Source organism: Belonocnema kinseyi, chromosome 7 (assembly GCF_010883055.1).
Source record: "Belonocnema kinseyi isolate 2016_QV_RU_SX_M_011 chromosome 7, B_treatae_v1, whole genome shotgun sequence".
Classification (NCBI taxonomy): Eukaryota; Metazoa; Arthropoda; class Insecta; order Hymenoptera; family Cynipidae; genus Belonocnema; species Belonocnema kinseyi.
This window is the reverse complement of record NC_046663.1, coordinates 94,487,834-94,511,652: the sequence shown is the minus strand read 5'-3', so window position 1 is coordinate 94,511,652 and position 23,819 is coordinate 94,487,834. Positions and strand designations below refer to the sequence as shown.

The 23,819-nt window shown below is 29.7% G+C and overlaps 1 protein-coding gene across 2 annotated transcripts in view; it reads right to left on the bottom strand.

Annotated features, from left to right (window-relative positions):
* The window catches only part of LOC117175808 (putative fatty acyl-CoA reductase CG5065), a 110,142-nt gene that overhangs the window by 14,085 nt on the left and 72,238 nt on the right, over positions 1-23,819 (bottom strand). For both annotated transcript variants that reach the window (XM_033365560.1, XM_033365559.1), the window contains exons 2-3: positions 10,646-11,169; positions 6,589-6,837 (exon numbers count right to left, since the gene is read on the bottom strand). In XM_033365560.1, coding sequence (XP_033221451.1) covers positions 6,589-6,837; positions 10,646-10,858 — 462 coding nt within the window. In that variant the 5' untranslated portion in view covers positions 10,859-11,169. The remainder of the gene's footprint in view (positions 1-6,588; positions 6,838-10,645; positions 11,170-23,819) is intronic.

Here is a 23,819-nt window from a genome sequence, read left to right as displayed (position 1 = left end):
TTTGAGAAATGCAAGAGCCGAAAGAAAACTACGTTTAAGTACAAATCTTAATAATAAAAGATGTAAAAAAAATTTCAACTATCAATTCCATCGGCATCAGCCCGTAACATTGTACACGAAAATACGAACCCTCTAGAGCCTCGTCTAGTGGCCGCCAGGGTTCGTATTTTTGTGTACAACGTTAACGGCTGATTCCGATGGAATTGACTGTAGAAATATTTTTTTTTTACATCTTTTATTATTAAGATTTGTACTTAAACGTAGTTTTCTTTCAGCTCTTGCATTTCTCAAAGTTTGAGACCGATATTTTATGTATAAAAAAAGTTGGAACGTTGAAAAATGTCGAGATTCAGAAAAAAGATAAAATAATTTTCAGTGAAGTTCCTACCAAAATGCAGTACCTAAACGTATTTTATTGTACTCTAATACATTTTCCAAAGTTTCTGCTCGATATTTTATTTACAAAAAAAGTTCTTAGGATCAAAAAAACATTCAGTGAACTGAAAAAGTGAGGTCAGTAATATAGGTATTTAGCTGTGTCACATGCCCTTAAGGGTTTATTTAATGCTAATTTAATGCCCAATTGACAAATTTAATGCTCCACTATTTTTCCTAAAAACCGGGGCTTACGCTTATAGGTTAACGTTGTAAGCAGACGTTAATCCCATGTGAAATAAACGTTGAATCGAGTTCTGTCATATCACATAATTAACCCTTATTGACTCAAATTGTCCGTTTTTGTCCGTAAACTTTAAGCACGGAGAAATTTGTTATTTATGCTTGAAAAAATCTGCAAATTTATGGGCCGTTTACTTTCAAGTGTGCTCTTTCAGAATCTGACCCGAAAATAATAAAACAACCCTTACCACCCCATTTTTCAATTTTAAAACACGTGATTTTTTTTAAATCGCATTTTCGATGCGAAAGAGGGCTTGGCGATAGTTGAAACCACAAAAACTACGGCTCAAAATGTCTAAATGATAAAGTTATACTCACAGAAAAATTTATTTTTCATCATTAAGCGGTTGTACGAACACCCCTAAAATAACATATTAACGAAAAATCGTTGTTTTACGGATTTTTCTGCAAAAACGTTGTTTCAGCTTTTGAAAACAGGTAAAATTGGGAGAAAACATATCACAAATAATATAAAACATATTTTCTTTTGTTATCTATTGTTAAATTTCGTTAACACCCCATAAAATAACCCAAAGTCGTGAAAATCGGCAGTTTAAAAAAATACTATTTTCAATACCAAAAAATTGAAGATAAATTCAGTTCTAAAAATAAATGAAAGTTGAGTTAGGTTGAAACTTTGAAAACCTGTAGAATTTGATTCGCGTAGAATTTTATTTCAATGATTTTTTGATAAACAGGTTCGAAATTTTTGTATTTGCTTGCGCATGGAACGTCTTTAGCCTTTTCTTTAATAAAAATGTATTCAGTTCTTACCACGTGGAGGTAGACCTTTATAAAGGACCTTTTTTACATTCTCATCATTTATGATTGAGAAAGTATTAGAATTGTCAGAAATTTGACATTACAATTTTTCAACGGATCTCCACGTTTCGAGATCCCCTGAATCCGAAAATCAAGTTTTTACGATGGCGTCTGTCTTTCTGTCCGTCCGGCCGTCCGTCCGTAAATACGATAACTCTCGAAAAAATGAACGGATCAAATCCATCTTTGGCACATTTTTTAGGTCCTAAAAGAAAGGACGAGTTCGTTAACCAGCCATTTTGGATGAAAATTCAAAAAGTGAGCGCATTTTTAAAATTTTTGAGACCACTTTTTTCTGAATTTGAAAGTTCTATGTACGAATATTTATAGTATTAAAAAGAAGAAACAATTTATTCATATGACTTTTTCCGATAAAAAGAAAATTCTCAGAGTTATAGCATTTTCAAAAATGTTTCGATTAACCGAAAATCAAAATTTTAAGCCAAAAAACGCACGATATGAAAAAAAGTCAAGAAAAGAAAAACATTTCTTTTTGAAAGCCCTACAAGATTATCACAGACATTTTTCGGATTTTCTTGAAAAATCGAAAATTCAAATTTCGATTGCACAAAAAAAAAATAATCAAAAATTCCATTTTGTGGTCAAACTATGTAGGACACGAAAAAAGATGAATTAAAAAAAAATTGTTATCCCAAAAAAGATCTACAATTTCTTTAAGAATGACTTCTTGATAGGACGCGTACTTTATGTTTTATTCGTAAAAAATAATATTGAAAATAAAAAAATAAAATAAAAATGCGTGGAAGAACGACGAAAGTTACGAGAAAAAAGATTGAATAAAACCTGTTTACAAATGCCTGGGCAGATTTTTTTTGTTATTTCAGGTTATTTATTTATTTTTTTTATTTTCAGAAAAATCCGTAAAATAGCGGTTTTTCGTAAATATGTTATTTTAGGGGTGGTAGTACAACCCCTTAATGATGAAAAATGAATTTTCTGTGTGTATAACTCTATTACTTGGACATTTTGAGCCGGAGTTTTTGTTGTTTCACCTATTGCCAAGACCTCTTCCGCATCGAAAACGCGAAAAAAATACCTTAAAAAATCACGTTTTTTTTAAATTTAAAAATAGGGTGCGAAGGTGTGGTTTTTTTTTTAAATTTTCGGGTCAGATTCTGAAAGAGCACACTGGAAACTAACCGCCTATAAATTTGCAGATTTTTTCAAGCATAAATAACAAAGTTGTCCGTGCTTAAAGTTGACGGACAAAAACGAACAAATTGGGTCAATAAGGGTTAAGAGCTAATTTAATGCTCATTTAATGCCCTAATGCCAAATTTAATGTTCCAATATTTAAAAAAAGGGGGTTAGGGTAACTTAACGTTAAGCTGACAAAACTGCATGTGAAATAAACGTTGAATCGAGTTCTGTCTTATCTCATAATTAAGGGCTCATTTAACGCTCTCCAAAAGCACAACAAATTATTCTCCAAAAGCCACCCTTAACACTGAAAAATCATCCTAAATATAAATTGCGCACAAATTGTAAATCTGACTCTAGAATAACTAAGGGCTGATTTAATGTTCATTTAATGCCCTATTTCAAAATTTAATTTAGTTAAGCTGACAAAACTCCATGTGAAATAAATGTTAAATCGAGTTCTCTCTAATCTCACAATTAAGGGCTCATTTAATGCTCTTCAAAAGCACAACAAATTATTCTCCAAAATCCACGCTTAACATTGAAAAATCATCCTGAATATAAATTACGCACAAATTGTAAATCTAAATCTAGAATAACTAAGGGCTCATTTAATGCTAATTTAATGCCCTATTTCCAAATTTAATTTAGTTAAGCTGACAAAGCTCCATGTGAAATAAATGTTGAATCGAGTTCTCTCTAATCTCATAATTAAGGGCTCATTTAATGCTCTCCAAAAGCACAACAAATTATTCTCAAAAAGCCACCCTTAACATTGAAAAATCGAACGGAATATAAATTACGCACAAATGGTAAATCTGAATCTAAAATAACTAAGGGCTCATTTAATGCTCATTTAATGCCCTATTTCCAAATATAATTTAGTTAAGCTAACAAAACTCCATGTGAAATAAACGTTGAATCGAGTTCTCTCCTATCTTATAATTAAGGGCTCATTTAATGCTCTCCAAAAGCTCAACACATTATTCTCCGAAAGCCAACCTTAACAATGAAAAATCATCCTGAATATAAATTACGCAAAAAAATTAAATCTGAATCTAAAATAACTAAGGGCTCATTTAATGCTCATTTAATGCTCATTTAATGCCCTATTTCCAAATTTAATTTAGTTAAGGTGACAAAACCCCATGTGAAATAAACGTTGAATCGAGTTCTGTCTTATCTCATAATTAAGGGCTCATTTAACGCTCTCCAAAAGCGCAACAAATTATTGTCCAAAAGCCACCCTTAACATTGAAAAATCGTCCTGAATATAAATTACGCACAAATTGTAAATCTGAAACTACCATAATTAAAGGCTCATTTAATGCTCATTTATTGCCCTATTTCCAAATTTAATTTAGTTAAGCTGACAAAACCCCATGCGAAATAAACGTTGAAACGAGTTCTGTCTTATCTCATAATTAAGGGCTCATTTAACGCTCTCCAAAAGCACAACAAATTATTCTCAAAAAGCCACCCTTAACATTGAAAAATCGTCCTGAATATAAATTACGCACAAATTGTAAATCTGAATCTACCATAATTAAAGGCTCATTTAATGCTCATTTATTGCCCTATTTCCAAATTTAATTCAGTTAGTCTGACAAAACTCCATGTGAAATAATGTTGAATCGAGTTCTGCCCTACTTCATAATTAAGGGCTCATTTAATGCTCTCCAAAAGCACAACAAATTATTCTCAAAAAGCCACCCTTAACATTGAAAAATCGTCCTGAATATAAATTACGCACAAATTGTAAATCTGAATCTACCATAATTAAAGGCTCATTTAATGCTCATTTATTGCCCTATTTCCAAATTTAATTCAGTTAATCTGACAAAACTCCATGTGAAATAATGTTGAATCGAGTTCTGCCCTACTTCATAATTAAGGGCTCATTTAATGCTCTCCAAAAGCACAACAAATTATTCTCCAAAAGCCACCCTCAACATTGAAAAATCATTTAATGCGCATTTGCCAAATTTTATGTTTCAATATTTTTTTTTTTTAATCGGGGGTTACGCTAGCTTAACATTAAGCTAGCGTAACCCCCGCTTCTTTTTAAACAGTGCAGCATTAATACGTTTTACACAGATCTGAGGAGGGAAACCATCTGTGTTCCAGAAACGTAATCGTTTCAATTTTTAAATAAATTACAAATCATTAGTCTGAAAGATGTCGTAATCAATAGGTTTTGCCTATATTTATTTATAAATTAAATTCTTCCCAGGCGTAAAAACCAAATTTTTTTCTTCCTAAAAAATATTATTTTTTGAAAATTACATTATTTTGTTTAAAATTTTATGATTGTGTTGAAAATTCAACAATTTTTTTAAAAAGTAATTCTTTTTAGTTGACAATTTAACTGGTTTGTTGGAAATTCAAAGTTTTTGGATGAAATTCCTCTTTATGGTTTAAAAATTAATTTGTTATCGTATAGGAGTTTAATATTTTTGAATAAAAATGTTTAAATAACAATTATTACAGTTTTTTTAGAGTATTTATCTTTTTTGGTCGAAAAATCAGCAAGTTGGTTAAAAGCAAACTTGCCTTGGTAAAAATTCATTTTTTTATTGACGATTTATAGTTTTGATCCAATCACCTTTTTTTTTTTTTTGAAAATTTAACTATTTTGTTGAAAATTCATTATATTTTGGTTGAAAATGAATCGTTTTAACGGAAAATGTAACTACTCCATGTTTCGTTGAAAATCCTGCTATTTTGTTGAAAATTCATTTATTTTTTTGAAAATTCTTCTTTTCTAGTAGAATTTTAATCTTCTTGGTGAAAAAAAACAGTTTTTTATTGAAAGTTCATGTATATTGTTGAAAGTTAATCTATTTTTCATCTATTTTTGGTAGAAAATTCGTCTTTTTAAGAGAAAATTTATCTTCTTGGTTTAAAATTCATTTTGTTGAAAATTTCTTTTTTGTTGTTATTGAAAGTTGATTATTTTAACTGAAAATTTAATGATTCCATTGGTTTTTTAGAAATAAATTTTATTATTTTTTTTATTCTTTCTCTTGATGAGTTGAAAATTCAACTATTTTGTTGAAAACTGATGTTTTTTTGTTGGAAAAATAATCTCTTTGGTTGAAAATCGAAATATTTTTCTGAAAATTCTTTTGAACTTGCAATTGATCTTTTTTATATGGAACTTCACGTATTTTGTTGCAAATTCATCTTGGTAGAAAATTCATCTGTTTGGTTGAAAAATTAACTATTTGGTTAAAAACTCCTCCATTAGGTTGAAAATCCAATATCTCCAAGTCGTAAAAAAGGGATTAACTGTTTTTTTTAGTAAAAAATTTTCTTACTTAAGATTTTCTAATCCCCCCTCCTCTTCCCAAATCATATTACCGACTTTTAGTGTGACCCATTAAAAAATTCTGTGCGACTGATTGATATGAACCAAGAAAAAAGATCCGTCTCATAAATTTAATAATTTCAATGGATCACCAATTACCATACAGCCACCACCGATCTTTCTTTTTTCTTTTATCGGAACCGCGCTGAGTTTCTCGTATTTCCGATAACTCAGCCCGTAAGAAATAATAACAAATACAACACTCAAAAATAATTCAAGGAGGTTTGCCAGAATTGGTGGTGGCTAATTAAAATGATTAAAATTCCCGGGGATCAGCATTCTTAAATTCTCCGATTGAAATAATTTCCATTAAATCGTTTTTTCTCTGACTCTTTAAAATAAATTTAAAAACAAACCTTTTTTTTCATTGTTATTCATTTTTTTATTGATCTCATAGGTGTAAGTCTGTTTTTATATTTGAAAGAATAATTTAGAACGGTCAAGGAATTAAAAAAATGGGATTTCGTAGCAACCCTGAAGAAATTACCCTTTAATTAATCTCGGTTTAAAAGTAAAGAAGATTGACAATCATTGAAAAAATAGGTTTGAAATCTCACCTCTAAATTGTGCATACGATGGCAAAGTTCGACAAGACGTTTCGTGCCGAGCATATTAATGGTGACGGACAATTTTAAGGCTTCATCGAATTTGACGGTAGCTGCGGAATGGAATACGACTGACACACAATGAATGAGGAGATCTTGATCCGCTTCCGAGATCCCGAGTTCCGGTTCTGTAACGTCGCCGGCAACTGGTACAATTTTCTGCAAGTCATGGGGCGAGTCCCGACGAATCTGTGCGAATAACTGTGAAAAAAAAAGAAATAAAAAAAGTTAAGGAAATTACAAGAAATCCTGAGGAAACTGCTTTCAAGAATTATTAATATTAAATAGAAATTTTCCTTATCTAACATAGATGTCTCCAAAAAAGGATTTTACACTTGGATGTTTTTCCATCTGGATATTTTAAAATTAGGATGTGATTTTGAACTGAATGCTTAGAAATTTAGATTTTTTTAAAATGATTTTAAAACTTGGTGTTTCTATTTTCGAATTTTAATGCTTTTGACCATGCAGGTATTATTTTTATAATAATCAGTGGGGATTATATTGTCCTCGAGAACAAAATTTGTATATAGTTTATATAAATACATTTATTAAAGAAGTATTTAGATTTAAAATTCTCCTTTGGTTTTTCTTTTCTTTTTTGCTTAGAATGTATGTACACTCTGATAAAATACTTCAAACCTGAAACGTGACAGAATGTTGCATATATTGTTAATAAACAATATTATGAAAATTGGAATAACTTTTTAACACGTTTGATAGTATTGTTGCTTCCGGTTAACCTTCTACCGCCCACAGTGACATATGTAACGTTTGGAAGACTTGAGTTTTTTAAAATATGACTTTCAGACGAACGGCAATTTTTAACGCAAGGATTTACATGAAAGTTAGGACGGTAATGAGCTAGGATTTTAGTTTTGTATACACTCCGCCATAGGAATAATATGCCTGAATATCTCAAAATTCAGAAAAAAAGAATGTTTTAAGGGCGGTAGAGGGTTAAGGGATAGGTAAAAAGTTCAAACTTCTTTTTAGAGCACGAAAAACACTTTTAAATTATCTCTATTCGACCTCTTTTTAAAGAACAGTTTACAAGATATTTCATTCTAATGAAAAATTCTCCGATTGGAGTTTTCTTGATAGCTCTTGAAAACGGAAGAATGGCAACAATTTGTTTAAATATGTAAATTACGAAGAAAGGGATTACGCCCTTTGATTCTATAAAAAAACACAAGCTCAACTGAAAAATCAGATTCTTTCCCTTAAAAAACAATTTTTTCAAATATGAAAACGAGTTTTTTTTGTAGACCAACTGCCCCCTAGCTGATTCAAGAAGTGAATTTTTCACAGAATTGTTCGTTTGCAAACAATCGTATTGTTTAATAAAAATAGACCCCCCATTCTGCAAAATTTAGATGTTGAATTAAAAAAAAAAAGTTAAATACTTTCAACCTTCCACTTTAAGGATTTAACAATAAAAATACGATGTATGTTTTATAATAATGAAAATTCATTAAAGCCCATGCCTCTCCAGTCTGGAAACACGCTATCCTTCATTAATAAATAAATATCTCGAAAAATATTTGTCGCAAACATTGTAGGAAAGAAAACTGCTGTATATATTTTGTTTCAACAGATGACCTCTTTTTCGTCTAATTTGACTGGACTATTATGAAGCGTTTAATTTTTGTTTCTATTTTTGTTTAGAAACATGTTTCAATCTTCTAATTTCGAATCGTACCCATTTTAATTATTTTAAAAGGAATTTTCTTTAGAATGTAATTTTTTTTACGATTTATTTGATGATTCAATTTTTAAAAATTCCATATATAATATATATTAATTATTTTCTTAATTTCTGAGTATATATAAGAGATGCTCAATCATTGATAATAAAAGTTAATTTAGACTAAAAATTTCATTTCATGTAAAAATGATGATATTTCAAAAAATATGAAAATTGCTGTAAGCAAAGCCTCTAGACAATGATGATAATTTTAGAAGGCGCGAAAGCTGAACATTTTTTTTAAATATCTGTTTACCTCGTATCTACAAGTGCCCAGAAAAAATTGAACATTTTGAAAGAGTTACGCTCGATGTGTGTAATTAAAAAAAATAAAATTAACTTCTTGGAAGTTCATTCTGTTTTTAATAAAATTGGGACTTTATGGTATCAATGTTTAAAATCCTTTAACAAATAATGATGTACCTTACATTGAGTTACAAAAAATCGAGTGCATAATTGTACTATACATCTGTAAATTTGTCATTGTCCGGAAAAATATTATTATGGAAATTTAAGCAAAGTCGACATAATATCTGTAGAACTAAAAAATTCACTTTTCAACTAAAAATGTAGTAGTTAGATTTTCAATTAAAATAAGTAATTTTACAATTAAAAAAAACAACAAATTTCCAACCGAAGTGGTGAATTTTCAATTAAAATTATGAATCCTTAACTGCAATCGATATATTTTAAACAAAAAACATGAATTTTGGACAAAAGAGTTTAACTTTAAACGAAGTATAGTTTTAATTTTAAACAAAAAGACAAATTTTCAAATAAAATGATGAATACTGAACTGGAATACTTCAATTTTGATTGGAAAAGATGAATTCTCAAACATCAAGATAAATTTTCTACCAACAAAACACATGAATTTTCAACAAAATAGTTAAATCTTAAACAAAAAATATTAATTTGTAAGTAAAACATCGAGACTGAAATAGTTCAATTTTCAACCAATAAGATGAATTTTCAAACAAGAAGATTAATTTCTATAAAAAAGATTAATTTTTAAGTAACAGAGATGAATTTACAGCCAAAAATTGAATTATTAAATTTCCAATTACAAAATTGAATGTTCAACCAATGAGATGAATTTAAAAATAAAATGATAGAATATTCAACTCGAATATTTACATTTTCAGTAAAAAAATATAATTTTCAAACAAAAATCTAATTACAAAAAAGTTACATTTCTGAATAAAGTGATCAATTTAAAAAAATGATGTATCTTCAACTGAAATAGTGGAATTTTTAACAAAAAGGATAAATCTTCAAATAAAATAATGAATATTTAACTGAAATATTCGAATTTTCAACAACAAAAAAATTGTTCCAGAAAAATTGAATAGTTGAATTTTACACCAAAATGATAAATTTTAAACTAAAAGGATGGAATATTTAATTGGAATTTTTATTTAAATATTCAGTTGAAAATTAATTTTCAACAAAAAAAACCTACAGCTTTTAACAAAACAGCTCAGTCTTCAACCAAAAATAAATTTTCAATTAAAATGAATGTTTAACCAAAAAAATTATTTCTTAAAAAAAGAGTTTAATTTTTAACCAACCAACTAAATTTTCATTCCAAAAAAGATGAATTGTCCAGAAAAAATTAAAGATTTTTCAACATGAGTGGATTTTTTAACTGTGAAAGATTTTTCTCTCAAGAGAGTGAAGATATTGCAAACACACTGCTAAATTTTGAAGAAAATACATGCTTTTTCGAAAAAGTACTTGAGTTTTCAAATTAAAACCGTCAATTTTCAATCAAAAAATAGAATGGTTAAATTTTCAGTTAAAAAAATTGATTTAAATTACTCAATTTTAAATTGCAATTCAAACAGAAAATTAAACATGCTCTCGAAAAAATTCGTTGACTTTGAGAATAATCCCCGACATTTCAAGGTTTCAGATAGAGTAGATACCCTGGAAGTATAGATTTTTCATAGCTACTTTGCTTAATTAATGTTTTTGCAAATTTTCATGAACTTTTTACACAAATTAATTTTTAATCCGATTTCACTCGAAATTTGCGAATACAGTAACTCCTAATAAGCGCCCGCTTAGTTAAGCCACGCCCGTAAGGCTTGACGGGTAATATTTCTGTGAAGTAATTGGCGGAATGTTTGAATATAGTCTCGCGTACGCGCATCTAGTGCTACGCTTAACGCGCTTTGCGAGAGTCATACTACTTTATTGTAACAGGTTTTGGTGACTTTGAGCCCTTTCATAAAAATATTGATTTAACTTGAAACTTACAGGTGCATTGAGAAGTTCCTGTAACCTTTGCTGGACATTTTGTCCTCTTTTGGGCCTCATAAGAAGATAAATATTTTTAATTCCAGGACAGGACCTAAGAAGCTTCTCAACGAGGACCTTGCCCATGAACCCGGTACCTCCAGTGATGAAGATCGATCGATCTCGGTAGAAGTCTTTGACGGATGTGTATTCTCCGCCAGCCATCGTAGCCATTTCTTCTTGTTATTGGTTTTATGTGTCGTTGGGAAGCGTGGAGTAAGTCGAAATATTTAAGAGCTGAATAGGAACTAGATGGCGATAAAGAGAAGTAAGCAGAATTTTGCAGAAGTTACAGAAGACAAGGAAGAGTCAACGTGAGGAGAAACGAAGAAGACGTGGCACTTCTTTTTCCTTGGAAGATATTCTCAGAGAAGAAGACAATCGTTATGCGTTTGTAGATGCTTCAGTTTGTCGCCTTTCCTAATTTTGGCAAGCGGACACGTGGACGCGTTTAGACTCATTTCGCACCAACAAGAATTTCTTTTCTGAAACAAAATCAAACATATTTTTTTATTGTATTTGAGCTAATTATTGTTTAAAAACATTTCTATGTTGAAACGTTGTCACAAGCTTATACTGCCCAATATGTCGAAGGCATTTTTGGTTAGAGATGGATTTTTATTTGATCATTTTTGCACGGGGCTGTCCCGGTATATTATATCAGTGATGGACGCATTTTTATAATGCAATCAAGTGATCTGATGACAGCAGTCTGCCAAGACATATTGGACAAAGCCTGGCTCTTACCCCATCATTGACGGACTGGATTGCAGTCAAGTACACGATGGGGGGACCTACAGCTTAAGGTGAGTTCCGAACCACCAGAACCTCGGTAAAGGTACATTGAAAAATTTCCAGAGGTACCGGCTCAGGGATCGAACCCCGGACCTCTGAGGTGAAGTCCGAGTGTCTAACCAACTGAGCCACCGAGGCTCGAGCCATTTTATTATTATTATTATCATTCTATAATAATCTACAATTGATTAATTCTCTCCACATTGAAGCTCCTATGTTTCCACTCGAATTTCGCGTGTCTTTTATCTCGCGGCTTTTTCCGTAATGTCAATCTGACAACGTCAGTTTGACATATTATGCAATTTTTCCCCACTCAAAATAACATAAAGTTACCTTGGATGGGAAAGCTTTATCGCTCATTCTTGCACTTTATATTAAAATTATTAAATTTTAAAAATCGGAATGCACAATTTTAAAATTAATTGTTTTTAATTACTTAGTTTCAAGATCCTAGTTTCAGACAATTGAAAAATGTTTCAATTCATGAACTACTATTTGGAATTCCAAATGCTGTAGGCCAATTAACTCTAAAATCTTTTTCTGTTCAAAAGGTATAAGCAAATGAAAATTGTCGGCCCCCCGACCAAGTCTGGGTAAGTAAGGGTCCATAAATGTGTGTGGTCTCCGAAGGTTAAAATCTTCAAGAAAGACCCATTCCAGAAAGATTCAGTAAAACCCAGAATTCCAAAATTTCTTTTAAGAACATCTGACGATATACAATCCCACTTTAATTTATTTATGTTTTTATTTGCTTCTAATTCCTGCTGATAGGTCAATTAGAATTAAAATTAAATTGAAATTCTACCAGAGCCGATGTAAGTACTTTAATATTTACGATTATTAATTATATTTTATAGTAGTTTCAATGTGATACTTGACTCGTCTAGACTCTTGATCACGAACGTTAAGCTGGAAGATCACGGTTAGCGCACAGGTGGCCCACCGTTCGGAATTCTCGATTAGTCGTCTTTTCAGTGAATTCATACTGTCGAGTGGAAGGTTTGCTATTGAATGTCCACATCCATATTCGGCCGTTGATAACCGGCTGCGCTCACGAGTTTTTGGTTTTCTGCAGTTTTCCACTTATCTGACCCAATGTTCAGGCAAATACGAGTACTTTTAATAAAAATTCGGCTGCGGAAAGTTGGAGATTTCGGGACTCCACAGGATTTTGAGTTCTTCAGGCATTATTAATTTTGAATTTAGGTACATTTAAATTAGATTTGTCAGCTATATTGTATAAGAACCCTCACGACATGAGATATTAGAGGGATATCCCATTTATCTTCCAGGATATCGTGGGCATATTCGAGGAGATCCTAGGGATATCGCAAATGATATCCTACAGGGCGGAAATCACGATATACCTGGAATGTCCCAAGGATATCTCAGACTATCTTTAGGATATTCCATTAATGTCCCAAATCTATATGCCAAAGATGTTCCCAAGATATCCCAATTCTATAATTTAGTATATTACTGGAAATTTAAATATATTTACTGCCGATTATATTTATATTCAGTCGTATCAATAAAATAAGAAATAATTTAACAATATTAGTTATTTTCCGGAGATTTGGTACAAAGTACAATATTATAAAATACAATAATTGTAAAGTCCTCTCTGAAGTCACTTTCGGGTAAATTCCATCATGGCTGTGAGTGTGCGAAAACTGTCGCGCAGTAATAACTCTCACAACAAAATGATATCCCTGGCATATCTCGGTAGGATATCGGATATCCTGAAAAATGTCCCAAAAATCTCTCGAGATATCCTTGGCATATTCCAAGGATATCGAGATTTCCACCCCGTACGATATCCACTCAATTTCCTGTGCGGAATATACACATTTTTGGCACTGGAATTTAATATTTCTGAAATGCATATTTATTAAAATATGTAGAGACCCTGAAAACATAAAGATTCACAAAATTCGTGTGTCGAAAAACCACTTTATACAAATCTCGAATAATCGGTTTCTTACAAAAATCGTATTTTAGTATAATTATCAAAAAATTATTACCGCGAATGACTTTTATAGCCACATTATAGACATTATAGACACATTCTAAACATTTTAAAGTTTACAGTTATTTCTGTTACCTCTAAATTGCGCAGTTTAGACATCGCACTTTCCAACGGCAAAATACATTTTTATAATAAAAAGCAATCCAACTAATATGTACCGCTTTGGTTTGTACAATCTAAATCAGAATAGATTGTAATCCATCAAGAATATTCAAGAAATTGTAAACTTTTGTTAAAGTGTCACTTATTCACAGTAATACAAGATGATGAATTCTAAATGTAGATGAATTTCATTTTTGCATTAAATTAAGTAAGTCACTGAATTTCAACCAGAAATAGAACTTAAGTGCAGTGTCTCCTATCTGATATACGAGTAATATGATGATTAACTGACAGGTATGTTGAGTTTAGGATGATTTTCATTCGCGCGCTCTGAAATTCAATTGGTGCTGGCAGAAAGGCGTGCGCGAAATGCGATGCGGCGATGCGCAAACACTTAGACGGCTTTCGGCGATTTTAGAAGAGTTGCCAAGAGAGCAGCTGAGAGTAGCCAATATGGCGTCGATAGCGCTGGATAGTATCGATGAACACTGTACTGAGCTCATGGTATTCGTTTCATCAACGCTTCCTATTTTGATATATGTACTCAGATCTATAACGGATTGTGATTATGCATAGAATAATCGTACATATGTGATAAAAAAAGATATAAAAAAGGATTGAAGATTTACGTTCTGTACCTGGAAGCTTCAAATGGACATAAGTGCCTTGTTTAATGTATATAATCTATAAACAGTTTCAGATGATAAAAGGGAAAAAAGCCCCAGATGGATAATTTATTCAATGCTCACGTTTAAAAAAAATTTATTTCCTAAAATAATTCAATTTTTTATTTTGTATGAATTTCATGTTCATAATAACTGAACGATAGCGCATAAATTTTATGAATTTTAGCAATCAGCTGACTTGAATTAACCTATAAGTTTCATTTCACACGCACGCGTTGACGGAAAGTCAACAATCTTTCTGTCTTAAATTAACCTATAAAGTATATTTTACGTATATAAAGCAGCTGATTTTCAACCAAGCGCGTTACTGAAAGTCATGTTATAACTATCAGTTGACTTTCAACTCGCGAATGATCCTTTTGGTTACATCTGAAAGTCAACCGCCTTTTTGACTGAAATTCAAATTCTTGCATTACTGTGTTACTGCGTGATAGTTTTCGCACACTAACAGCCATAATAGAATTTACATGAAAGTGACTTTAGGGGGGACTTTATCATTATTGTATTTTATAAAGTTGTACTTGGTATAAAATCTCTGTAAAAATAACTAATATTGTTAAATAATTTCTTATTTTATTGATACGTTTGAATATAAATATAATTGGCAGTCGATACATATGAATTTCCAGTAATATACTACAAATGATGGAATTGGGATATCTTGGGAACATCCTTGGCATATAAAATTGGGACATTAATGGGATATCATGAGGATATTCTGAGATATCGTTGGGACATTCCAGGGATATCGAGATTTCCGCCCTGTAGGATATCATTTGCGATATGTCTAGGATTTCCTGGGATATGCCCACGATATCCTGGGAGATAAATGGGATATCCCGCCGATATCTTATGCTGCGAGGGAATAAGTTACACTTTAACAAAAATCAACAATTTCTCGAATATTCGTGCAAAATTATAATTGATTATTATTTATATTATATAAACGAACGCGGTAAATATTAGTTTAATTGTTTTTTTATCATAAAAACTGATTTTGTCGTTGAAAAGTGCGATCTCTAAACTGCACAATTTAGATTTTACAGGTACAATAACAGCCAACTTTTAATTTTTTAGAGAGTGAATTATTTTTTATTGTAAGTAGGCTGTCATTGATTATGAAAACTATTCGCATTCATAATTTTTTGCTAATTATCCTGAGATAGGATTTTGAAAGAAAACGGAATATTCAAGATTTCTACAAAGTAGTTTTTTTCAAACGGATGTTTGTAAAGCTTGATGTTTTCAGGCATTCTACATATTTTAATAAATATCCATTTTAGAAATATCGGATTCCATTGCCAAAATTGCGTATATCCAACACAGGACATTAAGTGGATATCGTACGGGGCGGAAATCTCGATATCCTTGGAATATGCCAAGGAAATCCCGGGAGATTTTTGGAAGACTTTTCAGGATATGCTATATCCTGCCGAGATATCCTAGGTATATGCCAAGGATACTATTTTTTTTGTGAGGGAAGTAATACAAAATATTTGATGATATTTTTGTAACAATATTAATAACACTAGTTCTTGTATTTTGTTTCGGGAAGTTTGAGACAAGTACGGCTTTTCTGGGTGAGATAACAATTACTATTTTTTAAAATAATTATTATATTTTTAATAATAAATTTTCTAATTAGTTTCCTTATACGGTAAAGTATCATATAAATGAGGTATGACTTCCAAGCTGAAAAGAATATCTGGGGCAATAATTTATAAGTATCTCAGTGATCCTGCTTTGATGAAGCATTTAGGATTACTATACTTCACCATTTAAGACTTACATAGGATTGTGTGGGAATACATATTTTCCATATGATCTGCGTATGCGTAAGATTTCAAATATCAGAACTTGATTTCCTTTTTTCTAGTGTTTACATCTTTATCCTCAACGTCCCAGTGAGTTCTTAAGCGTGAACAGTAATAACTTATCCATTTATAGAAATAAAATAATGTAAATTTTAAATCGTTCCTATTTTCGAACTTTAAGTTTAGAATCATTCAATCTTTGATATTTTTATCTTATACGTGTACATTCAAAATCGATCAAATTTCAAATGTCAAAATTTAGGAATCCTAATTTTTAACCTTTCAATTTAAACCTTGGAATCAAAGTATTCGAGAAAATTGTTCTGAATACAAATTTTTTAATTATAAATAAAAATGTTAAAAATTTCGAAATTTAAATAAGTATAATTCTGAAGCGTACAAAACCTTAACATTATCCGTCAAAAAAAATCATTGTCATTTTTACCTCCTGAAATTGAAGAACTTTAATTGTAACATGAAATAATTTAAAATTAACTATCAAAAACTGCCACTTCAAAAAATAAAATTGTGAAAAACTGCGTTAATCTGAATTTTAATGGCTTCTTCGCTTTGTTTATCTATTAATAAAAATTAAGAGTTTTTGAGATCATCAATGCTGTCAATCAAAATTTCCAAATAACTAATTTTATTTGATCAGAAAATTTGTTTCTTAATGTTTCTAAACATTATTGATAAATGACAAAATTTTCATTATTTTAGATCATTTTTTAATATTCGAAAAGAAATCGGTTCTTAACATTTTGCTACCACACGGTAATTTGTAAACTTTTCCACACTTTTAAAGAAATTAGCAAAATAAAATTATTATAATGCTATATAAAAAAATGGCTGGCACGGGCAATCAGAGTACTGTTAAAATTATTAATTTATTTTAATATAATACAAAGTTTTGAACGTTTCAGAATATTTTGATAAAGCATGTGCTAAAACCTTTATAATTGTGCTGTGTGAGTGCCGAAGCGTTGGTGAATATTATTTACAAATGTTTTTTTATTGCGATTTAATAATAATAAAAATAAATTTATTTGGTTGGTCTAACTTCTTCAAATAAAATATTATGAGGATCAATCGCGCCCTTTAATTAAAAATTAATTTTTGCCTTTTACAGTTGAAATCGGAAGAAAGCAAGATTTGTCGCGTACGTTCTTAAACAAAAAGGGCTATAAAAATATTTATTAATTTGAAACATGTATTATACAATTTTTGTAGTGTTTGAGCAGGCGAAACATATACCCCAAGCCCAATATAAAAAAGTCAATCTTAAGCATTTGGAAAATAATGTATGGAGAAATTTCACACTCAAGAATAAATATATGTAATTTCAACCGCTTTATAAAATTATCAGTATTGTTTCCATAATGTTTGATTGACATTTAAAAATGTTTATTTGTATTATTGTTCTACTACAGTTCATAAAACGTGTGATTTTCTTAAAATATATTGTATATTTGTATTAAAAACTTTTGAAAATGTTTGTATTATTATGAACAAACACATAAGACATGTAAGATACTGAAGATATACTATGGTTGCAAGTAAATAGTTTTAGAATGACATTTCGTTGCGAACTTTTCATGTCAGATAGTACTGGTGTCCACGTAAGTGGACACGCATTTATGTACGAAAATATGTAGACTAAACAATATATGCCTGTATTATTTATGTTTCGAAGGACAATAGAATAATAGATCCATGCAAATTTTATTTTTACATATGTGCTGCCGGTCAGAAGAGGTCAAGTGTGAATTTTTATAATTCATTACACTGAAAAAAAATTGTTCTTAAATCAAGAAAATATTACTTGATTCAAGTCAATCGCAGTTACGAATGGGGACGATAGAATATGAGTGTGTTCCAAATACATAAGTACTTGCTACCGTATGCTTGGAACAAGCATACATTTTCTTAATCTGAGAAAATGTATTCTTAGATAGAATATCGCATTTTATTATTCTGAAACTTTATTTTGTTACTTCATATAGAGATGTATTCAAATACTGAACATATTTTACTTCCAAGAAATCATTTCTGATACACTTCAAGAATATATTATCTTAATCTAAGAATATGTAGTATCGGAACAATAGACTATTGCCTCAACTGAACACTATTTCTAAAAAAAAATGGTTCTCGAAATTATTGTTATATAAGCACTTGGATCTCGGTGACAAAAGCTTGGGTATGAATTTCAAGGCAGGGTCATACCAAGTCATATGGTGAGCCTCAACCAACTTCAAACTAAAAATTGTTGAACTCAACTTTAGTATACCACTTTTTATTTAAAAAAATTTTAGAATTGAATTTCACTTGTTTCCAAAAAGGCTCGATACTTTTTTTAAATACATTTAAAAATGTTATAAAATATCTAAAATTAATGAACAATTAACAATAAACAAAAATTCTCCGTAAAATGCACAGTTTTCAATTTATCCAACTCTTTTATTGTATATAATACTCTCTTACCCAATTTTAAATGCAAAATAACATTTTTCAAAGAATAATTTTAAATATTTAAGAAAGCGAAATAAGTTTCACTTATTTAACGAGGCATTTAATACTTTTTGTTTTTAAATATTCAAAACGCCTAAAAATGACCCAAAGGTAATAAATAATAAAGAAAATTTGCAAGTACAAAGATACTTTAATAACATCAATGACAAAAAATTATGTTCTGCTATACGAAAATTTTCACAAACAAACGGCTCAATACTTTTTTCTTTAAAAATTTAATACGCTTAAAAAATATCTAAATAATATAAAAAATAAAGAACTTTTAGGTTAAAAAACGCTTTAATAACCTCAGTGACAAATGTTTTCTGATTTTTAAAAAACTTTGTAAAACGCAAAGTTTTCGATTTATTTAATTCTTTTATGATACTTTTTAACTTAGTTTTTAATTTAAAATAACAATTCCTAAAAAATAATTTAAAATATGTAGAAAAAATTGACCGCTAGTTTAAATATTACCTTATTTAAAAAAGTGTTCGATACTTTATTTTTCTTTTAAATATAAAATACTTCGAAATCAGAAGATTCAAGAATTCTGTAAAGAAACGTTTAGTGCAAAAACTTGCAGGTTAAAAGCGATCTCACAGTGGTCGGCTAAAAAATATTTGTTTGCTACCTCCTTGCATTCTCAATTGTTTTTGCTTTAATTTTCCATGATTAATGAATTATTCGACTGAAAAACTTAATTTTATTAAGTTTTTATAAATTTACATACTAATAATATCCGCATTAAATTTTATATAATTAATGACATGTTGAAATGAAATGTTATATGATCATTGAATTCATTGACTGAAAAACCTAATTTTGTTTATTTTATTTAAAAAAAAAACCTAAATCTATACTTAATTATTTAAAATAGCAACATTATATGCGCGCTACAGTACGCGGAAAGCATTGCATTTTCAATTAATAACAAAAATATCAAACAAGATATTAACTATTTCAGATAGCAAGTAAGAATAGAAAATTGAAAATTATTGAAAAAATTCCTGCCTAATAAAGGAATTTGTTTTTCATTAAGGAAAAATTAATTCTCTGAATTCGGCTAGATTATCTTTTTTTTTCTAAAGTTAAAAAATCTAGATTTTTTAACTTCAGGCAATAGCTGTTGCCTGAAACTCATTTAGTTTAAATGAGAATAACACATGATCATTTTATATTTTTAAAACTATTTTTTTTTACTTATAACTTTCATGAATTTGGCCATTTTTGTGATTTTCAAGCCTTATTGAATAAAGAATTCCTGTATTTAGCAGGAATATTTATTATTATTTTTAAGTTTGGATGATTTTTTGTTACCTTGAACACTACACAAAAATAGTTTCAGGGTGGCCGTTTTAATCGAGGAAAAAATTCCCAGTCATTTTCCGATTCACAAAAATGTTTCACGGTTAACAAAATTCCAAATGGTTTAATTTTGAGTAGATTAATACATACAAATAATAAGAGAAAAAAATTACACACGCAGGAAATTTATAACATTTCAATGATTTTAGGAATGAAATGACTTTTGAGTGTTGCGTAATTATTTCAATATTAAAAACATTTTTTTCAAATCTATTTAAAAATTTTAATTTCTTGCCACCAAAAACTTAATGACGCAATAAACTTATAAGTTTTTTTATAGTTTTATGAGTGATTTGATTTATGTGTCAGCCTAAAGTTACTAGTCTATCAAAGTTGCAAATTCCTATCTACATTTGCAGAAATAAAATTGATTACGTACACCAATGTATGTGTGTGATGTTTATTGTATCAAGTCTACAGTTCTTATCCTGAAAAAATTAATGTAATTCTATCACATTCGTTTCAAATTAATAATGATTTGAAGGAAAATATTCAAGCTAATATTCAAAATATTTAGTTTTAGTTACTTATCATAAGAATATAATATTCTTAATTCAATATTTTATTAAACTTGACGCAAATAAGTATAATGAAACAAATTAATTCAAATAGTTGTCCTGATTCTATTATTTTCTTGATTCAAAAAAATCGGTTCCTTGTAAAAATAAAATGCTTGCTTCTTTCAAGTAAAATCAGCTAAATAAACTAGCCTACATGATCTAATGCAAATTTTTTTTCAGTGTACGGTTAGTGCTTCCTTCGTATAAAAATAAGGTGTGATTCCATTCAGACCAATTATATGAAAATTGAGGTCGTTGAAAATATATTCAAAATTATATCAAAGTGAAAAAATTAAACTAAAATCTCTGTAAAATATTAATTTAAGAAAAAAGAATTTTATTACATATGCTATGATTCTAAAAAGCATACAATCAATGTATCCTAGGATTTTAAGTAGAATACAAACAAAATATATTACTGTAAATATTACTATTAGGGCTTCCACAGATTACTGTACTTGAGAAAAGTGGAAACAGTGACTAATTTAAGCTGAAAATGGACTAAAAGTGACTCCTATTCACACAAATAGAGGCAATAATTATCTACTCGGAAGTTTGGATTCCATTAGACACATTTATTTTATCGGATTGAATTTACAAGATTAGATGAAATTCTATTGCTAAATTCGGGAGAGACAACCAAGGTCACAATTGATACCATAAATTTTAGAAGTAATTTTCAGACAAATTGTAATTCATTTTGTTACAAGCTAAAGAAACCTTTGACACGTAAATGCCGCATTTTTATTTTTATTCTTTATACAATAGTAAAACAGAACACAAGAAAATTATAAATTGAAATAGTAAAGATTTTAATATATTGCAGTCTTCACAGACTAAAAATAAGCTCTCAAAACAGGATAAACAGGGTGATTTTTCGCAAAAATAAGGGAATAAATTCTTTTAAATGAAATTAATGTAGGTACCATATTAGATGAATTTAGAACCAAAAATATGATTTTTCAATCAAAAAGATGAATTTTTTACTGAAAAAACACGAACTTTCGACGAAATACATATATGAGAAATCAGCCACATATCAGACGCTTTTCGAAAACCTGCTGAAAAGGTGAATTTTCCACAAAAAAAGGTCTCCTAAAGATAATTTAAAAAAAAAAAACTAATTTGTAACCAAGAAAAATGAATTATCAACCAAATAGCTGTACTTTTAATCAAATGGTCGAAACTTCGAACAAAAAAGAATTAAATTGAAACCAGAAATAGTTTCATTTTCAGCCAAACAGTTAAATTTTCAAGCAGCCAAAAAGATGATTTTTTTTAGAACGTTGTTGAATTTTTAACAATAGAGTTCATTTTTAACCAAGAATACTTTTCAACCAAAATAGATGAATTTTATATCCAAAAATACGAATGTAAAAAAAAACAGCTGAATTTTCGATTAAATATAATTAAATTTTAACTAAATGATTGCATTTTTACACAAAGATGAATTCTGATCCAAAAGTAGACTTTTCAACCAAAAAAAATTAACTTTGTACCAAAAGTAGTTGGATTATCTTAATGGGTTCTATATCAATTAAGTTCGCATTTAAGCAAAAAAAAAATAAAATAAAAAGGGGAAGTTTCTTGGAAATAGGTGAAAAAGAAGGAATTCTGTTTAAAAAGGGGTAAAGAGGGAACGATTGTAAAGTTCGATATTGAATAGCATTATTCATATCATAAATTAGTATAAACTTCATACATAGATTAATTGAACCGTTGGCGACCAAAAGGGGACACGGCCGGATTCAGCCAGAGAAGTATTGTCCTAAGTGTCAATTTTAAAAATCTTTCTAATTTCAATTTTAAAGACTGATACTTGTAAAGAATTTCAAGGCGCATCTTTTTTTCCTCTTGCAAAAATTTATAGGTTTTGTAGTTTTTGAAAAAATTGGTAAAAAGTGGATTTTTAAAAATAAAAAATTCCAATCTTTTTTCACTTCAACTCGCGCTAATTTAGCCAATTTTTATCATTTCCCGATTTCCCTAATACAAAGTACGTGTTTAAGTCTTCTGAAACTATCTAAGAAAGAAAAAACGAGAATATTGTAATAAACAAAAAAGTTATTAATTTTTTTTTTGAGGCAATGCAAAAATAATGAATTTTAACCTTCAAGCGCCTCGTATAGCGAACGAATTTTAAGCTACGGAAAGCTTTCAGTGAGAAAGTTGTTCATTAAGGTTCAAAGAAGTTTTCTGGAAAGTTTTAGATCAATTGGATTAATAGTTCAAAAATTATGAATGTTTTAAAATCCAAGCGGTAATCTTGACGCTGCCCAAAAACGTGCCTGGCCAGCCACGTACGCGCTGCAGCGAACGACGTGAAGGTCAAGTCAATATTACCAAAACAAATGCACAACAGTAACTGCAGATATTATCATTAAAATAATTTATTTATCAAACATTTAACATATAATATTATGCATATGATTGAACAAGAATAAATTAATCAAACAATATTTTATTAGAAACTACTTTTAGTCATTTTCGTCACTCTCTTCAGTTTCTTCGACATCTGGATTCTGAGTTTGTACTTTTAAAAAATATGATTCGAAAAATTCTTTTCCTTTAGCGCTTAAATACTGAAAGAGATTTTTTACATCCTTTATTTTGGCAGCTTTTAATCCAATTCGGGCGGAGGACTTTTCGAAAGATTTTCTAGTTTAAGCGTAGGTTTAAAGAAAAAAGTGGTTGGATTTTGCAACTCATAGTTGTCAAAAACTTCCACTTTTCCATCAGGAAAAACATGCAAAACGAACGCTTTGCTGATTTGGAAATTTTTTGGCTTTCGCATTTTGCCTTTGAAACTTTTTTCAAAATCCTGCAGAAGATCTTCACACTTCTCGACCATTGTGAATGAAGGTGAACAAGCATTGTGAATCATTTCTACATATTCAGCTTCAGTTTCAATTCGTTCTAATTTTTTCAGCTTTTGCGAATATGTGCCAAAATTCCTATCGCACTGGCAATAGGAATATCCTCGAACTGGAAACACATATTTAATCTCGTTTTGCAAATAAATGGACAATAAAACCAAAAAATGAAACACTGTGTAGTTTTTATTTTGTCCCGGACATGAGAACCCTTCTTTATAAAATTCCCTCAAGAATAGGGAACATGTAACTCTGGTTCGTAGTATGTACATGTGCGTTAAATAGAAAAAGCCAAGCTAAACGTAGGTAAAACTGCGCGGACACGGGTATTTTTGGTAGTGGCAAATTCTGTGCAAAATCAAATTCACAGCATAGACTATTATTTTCAGAGAGTATT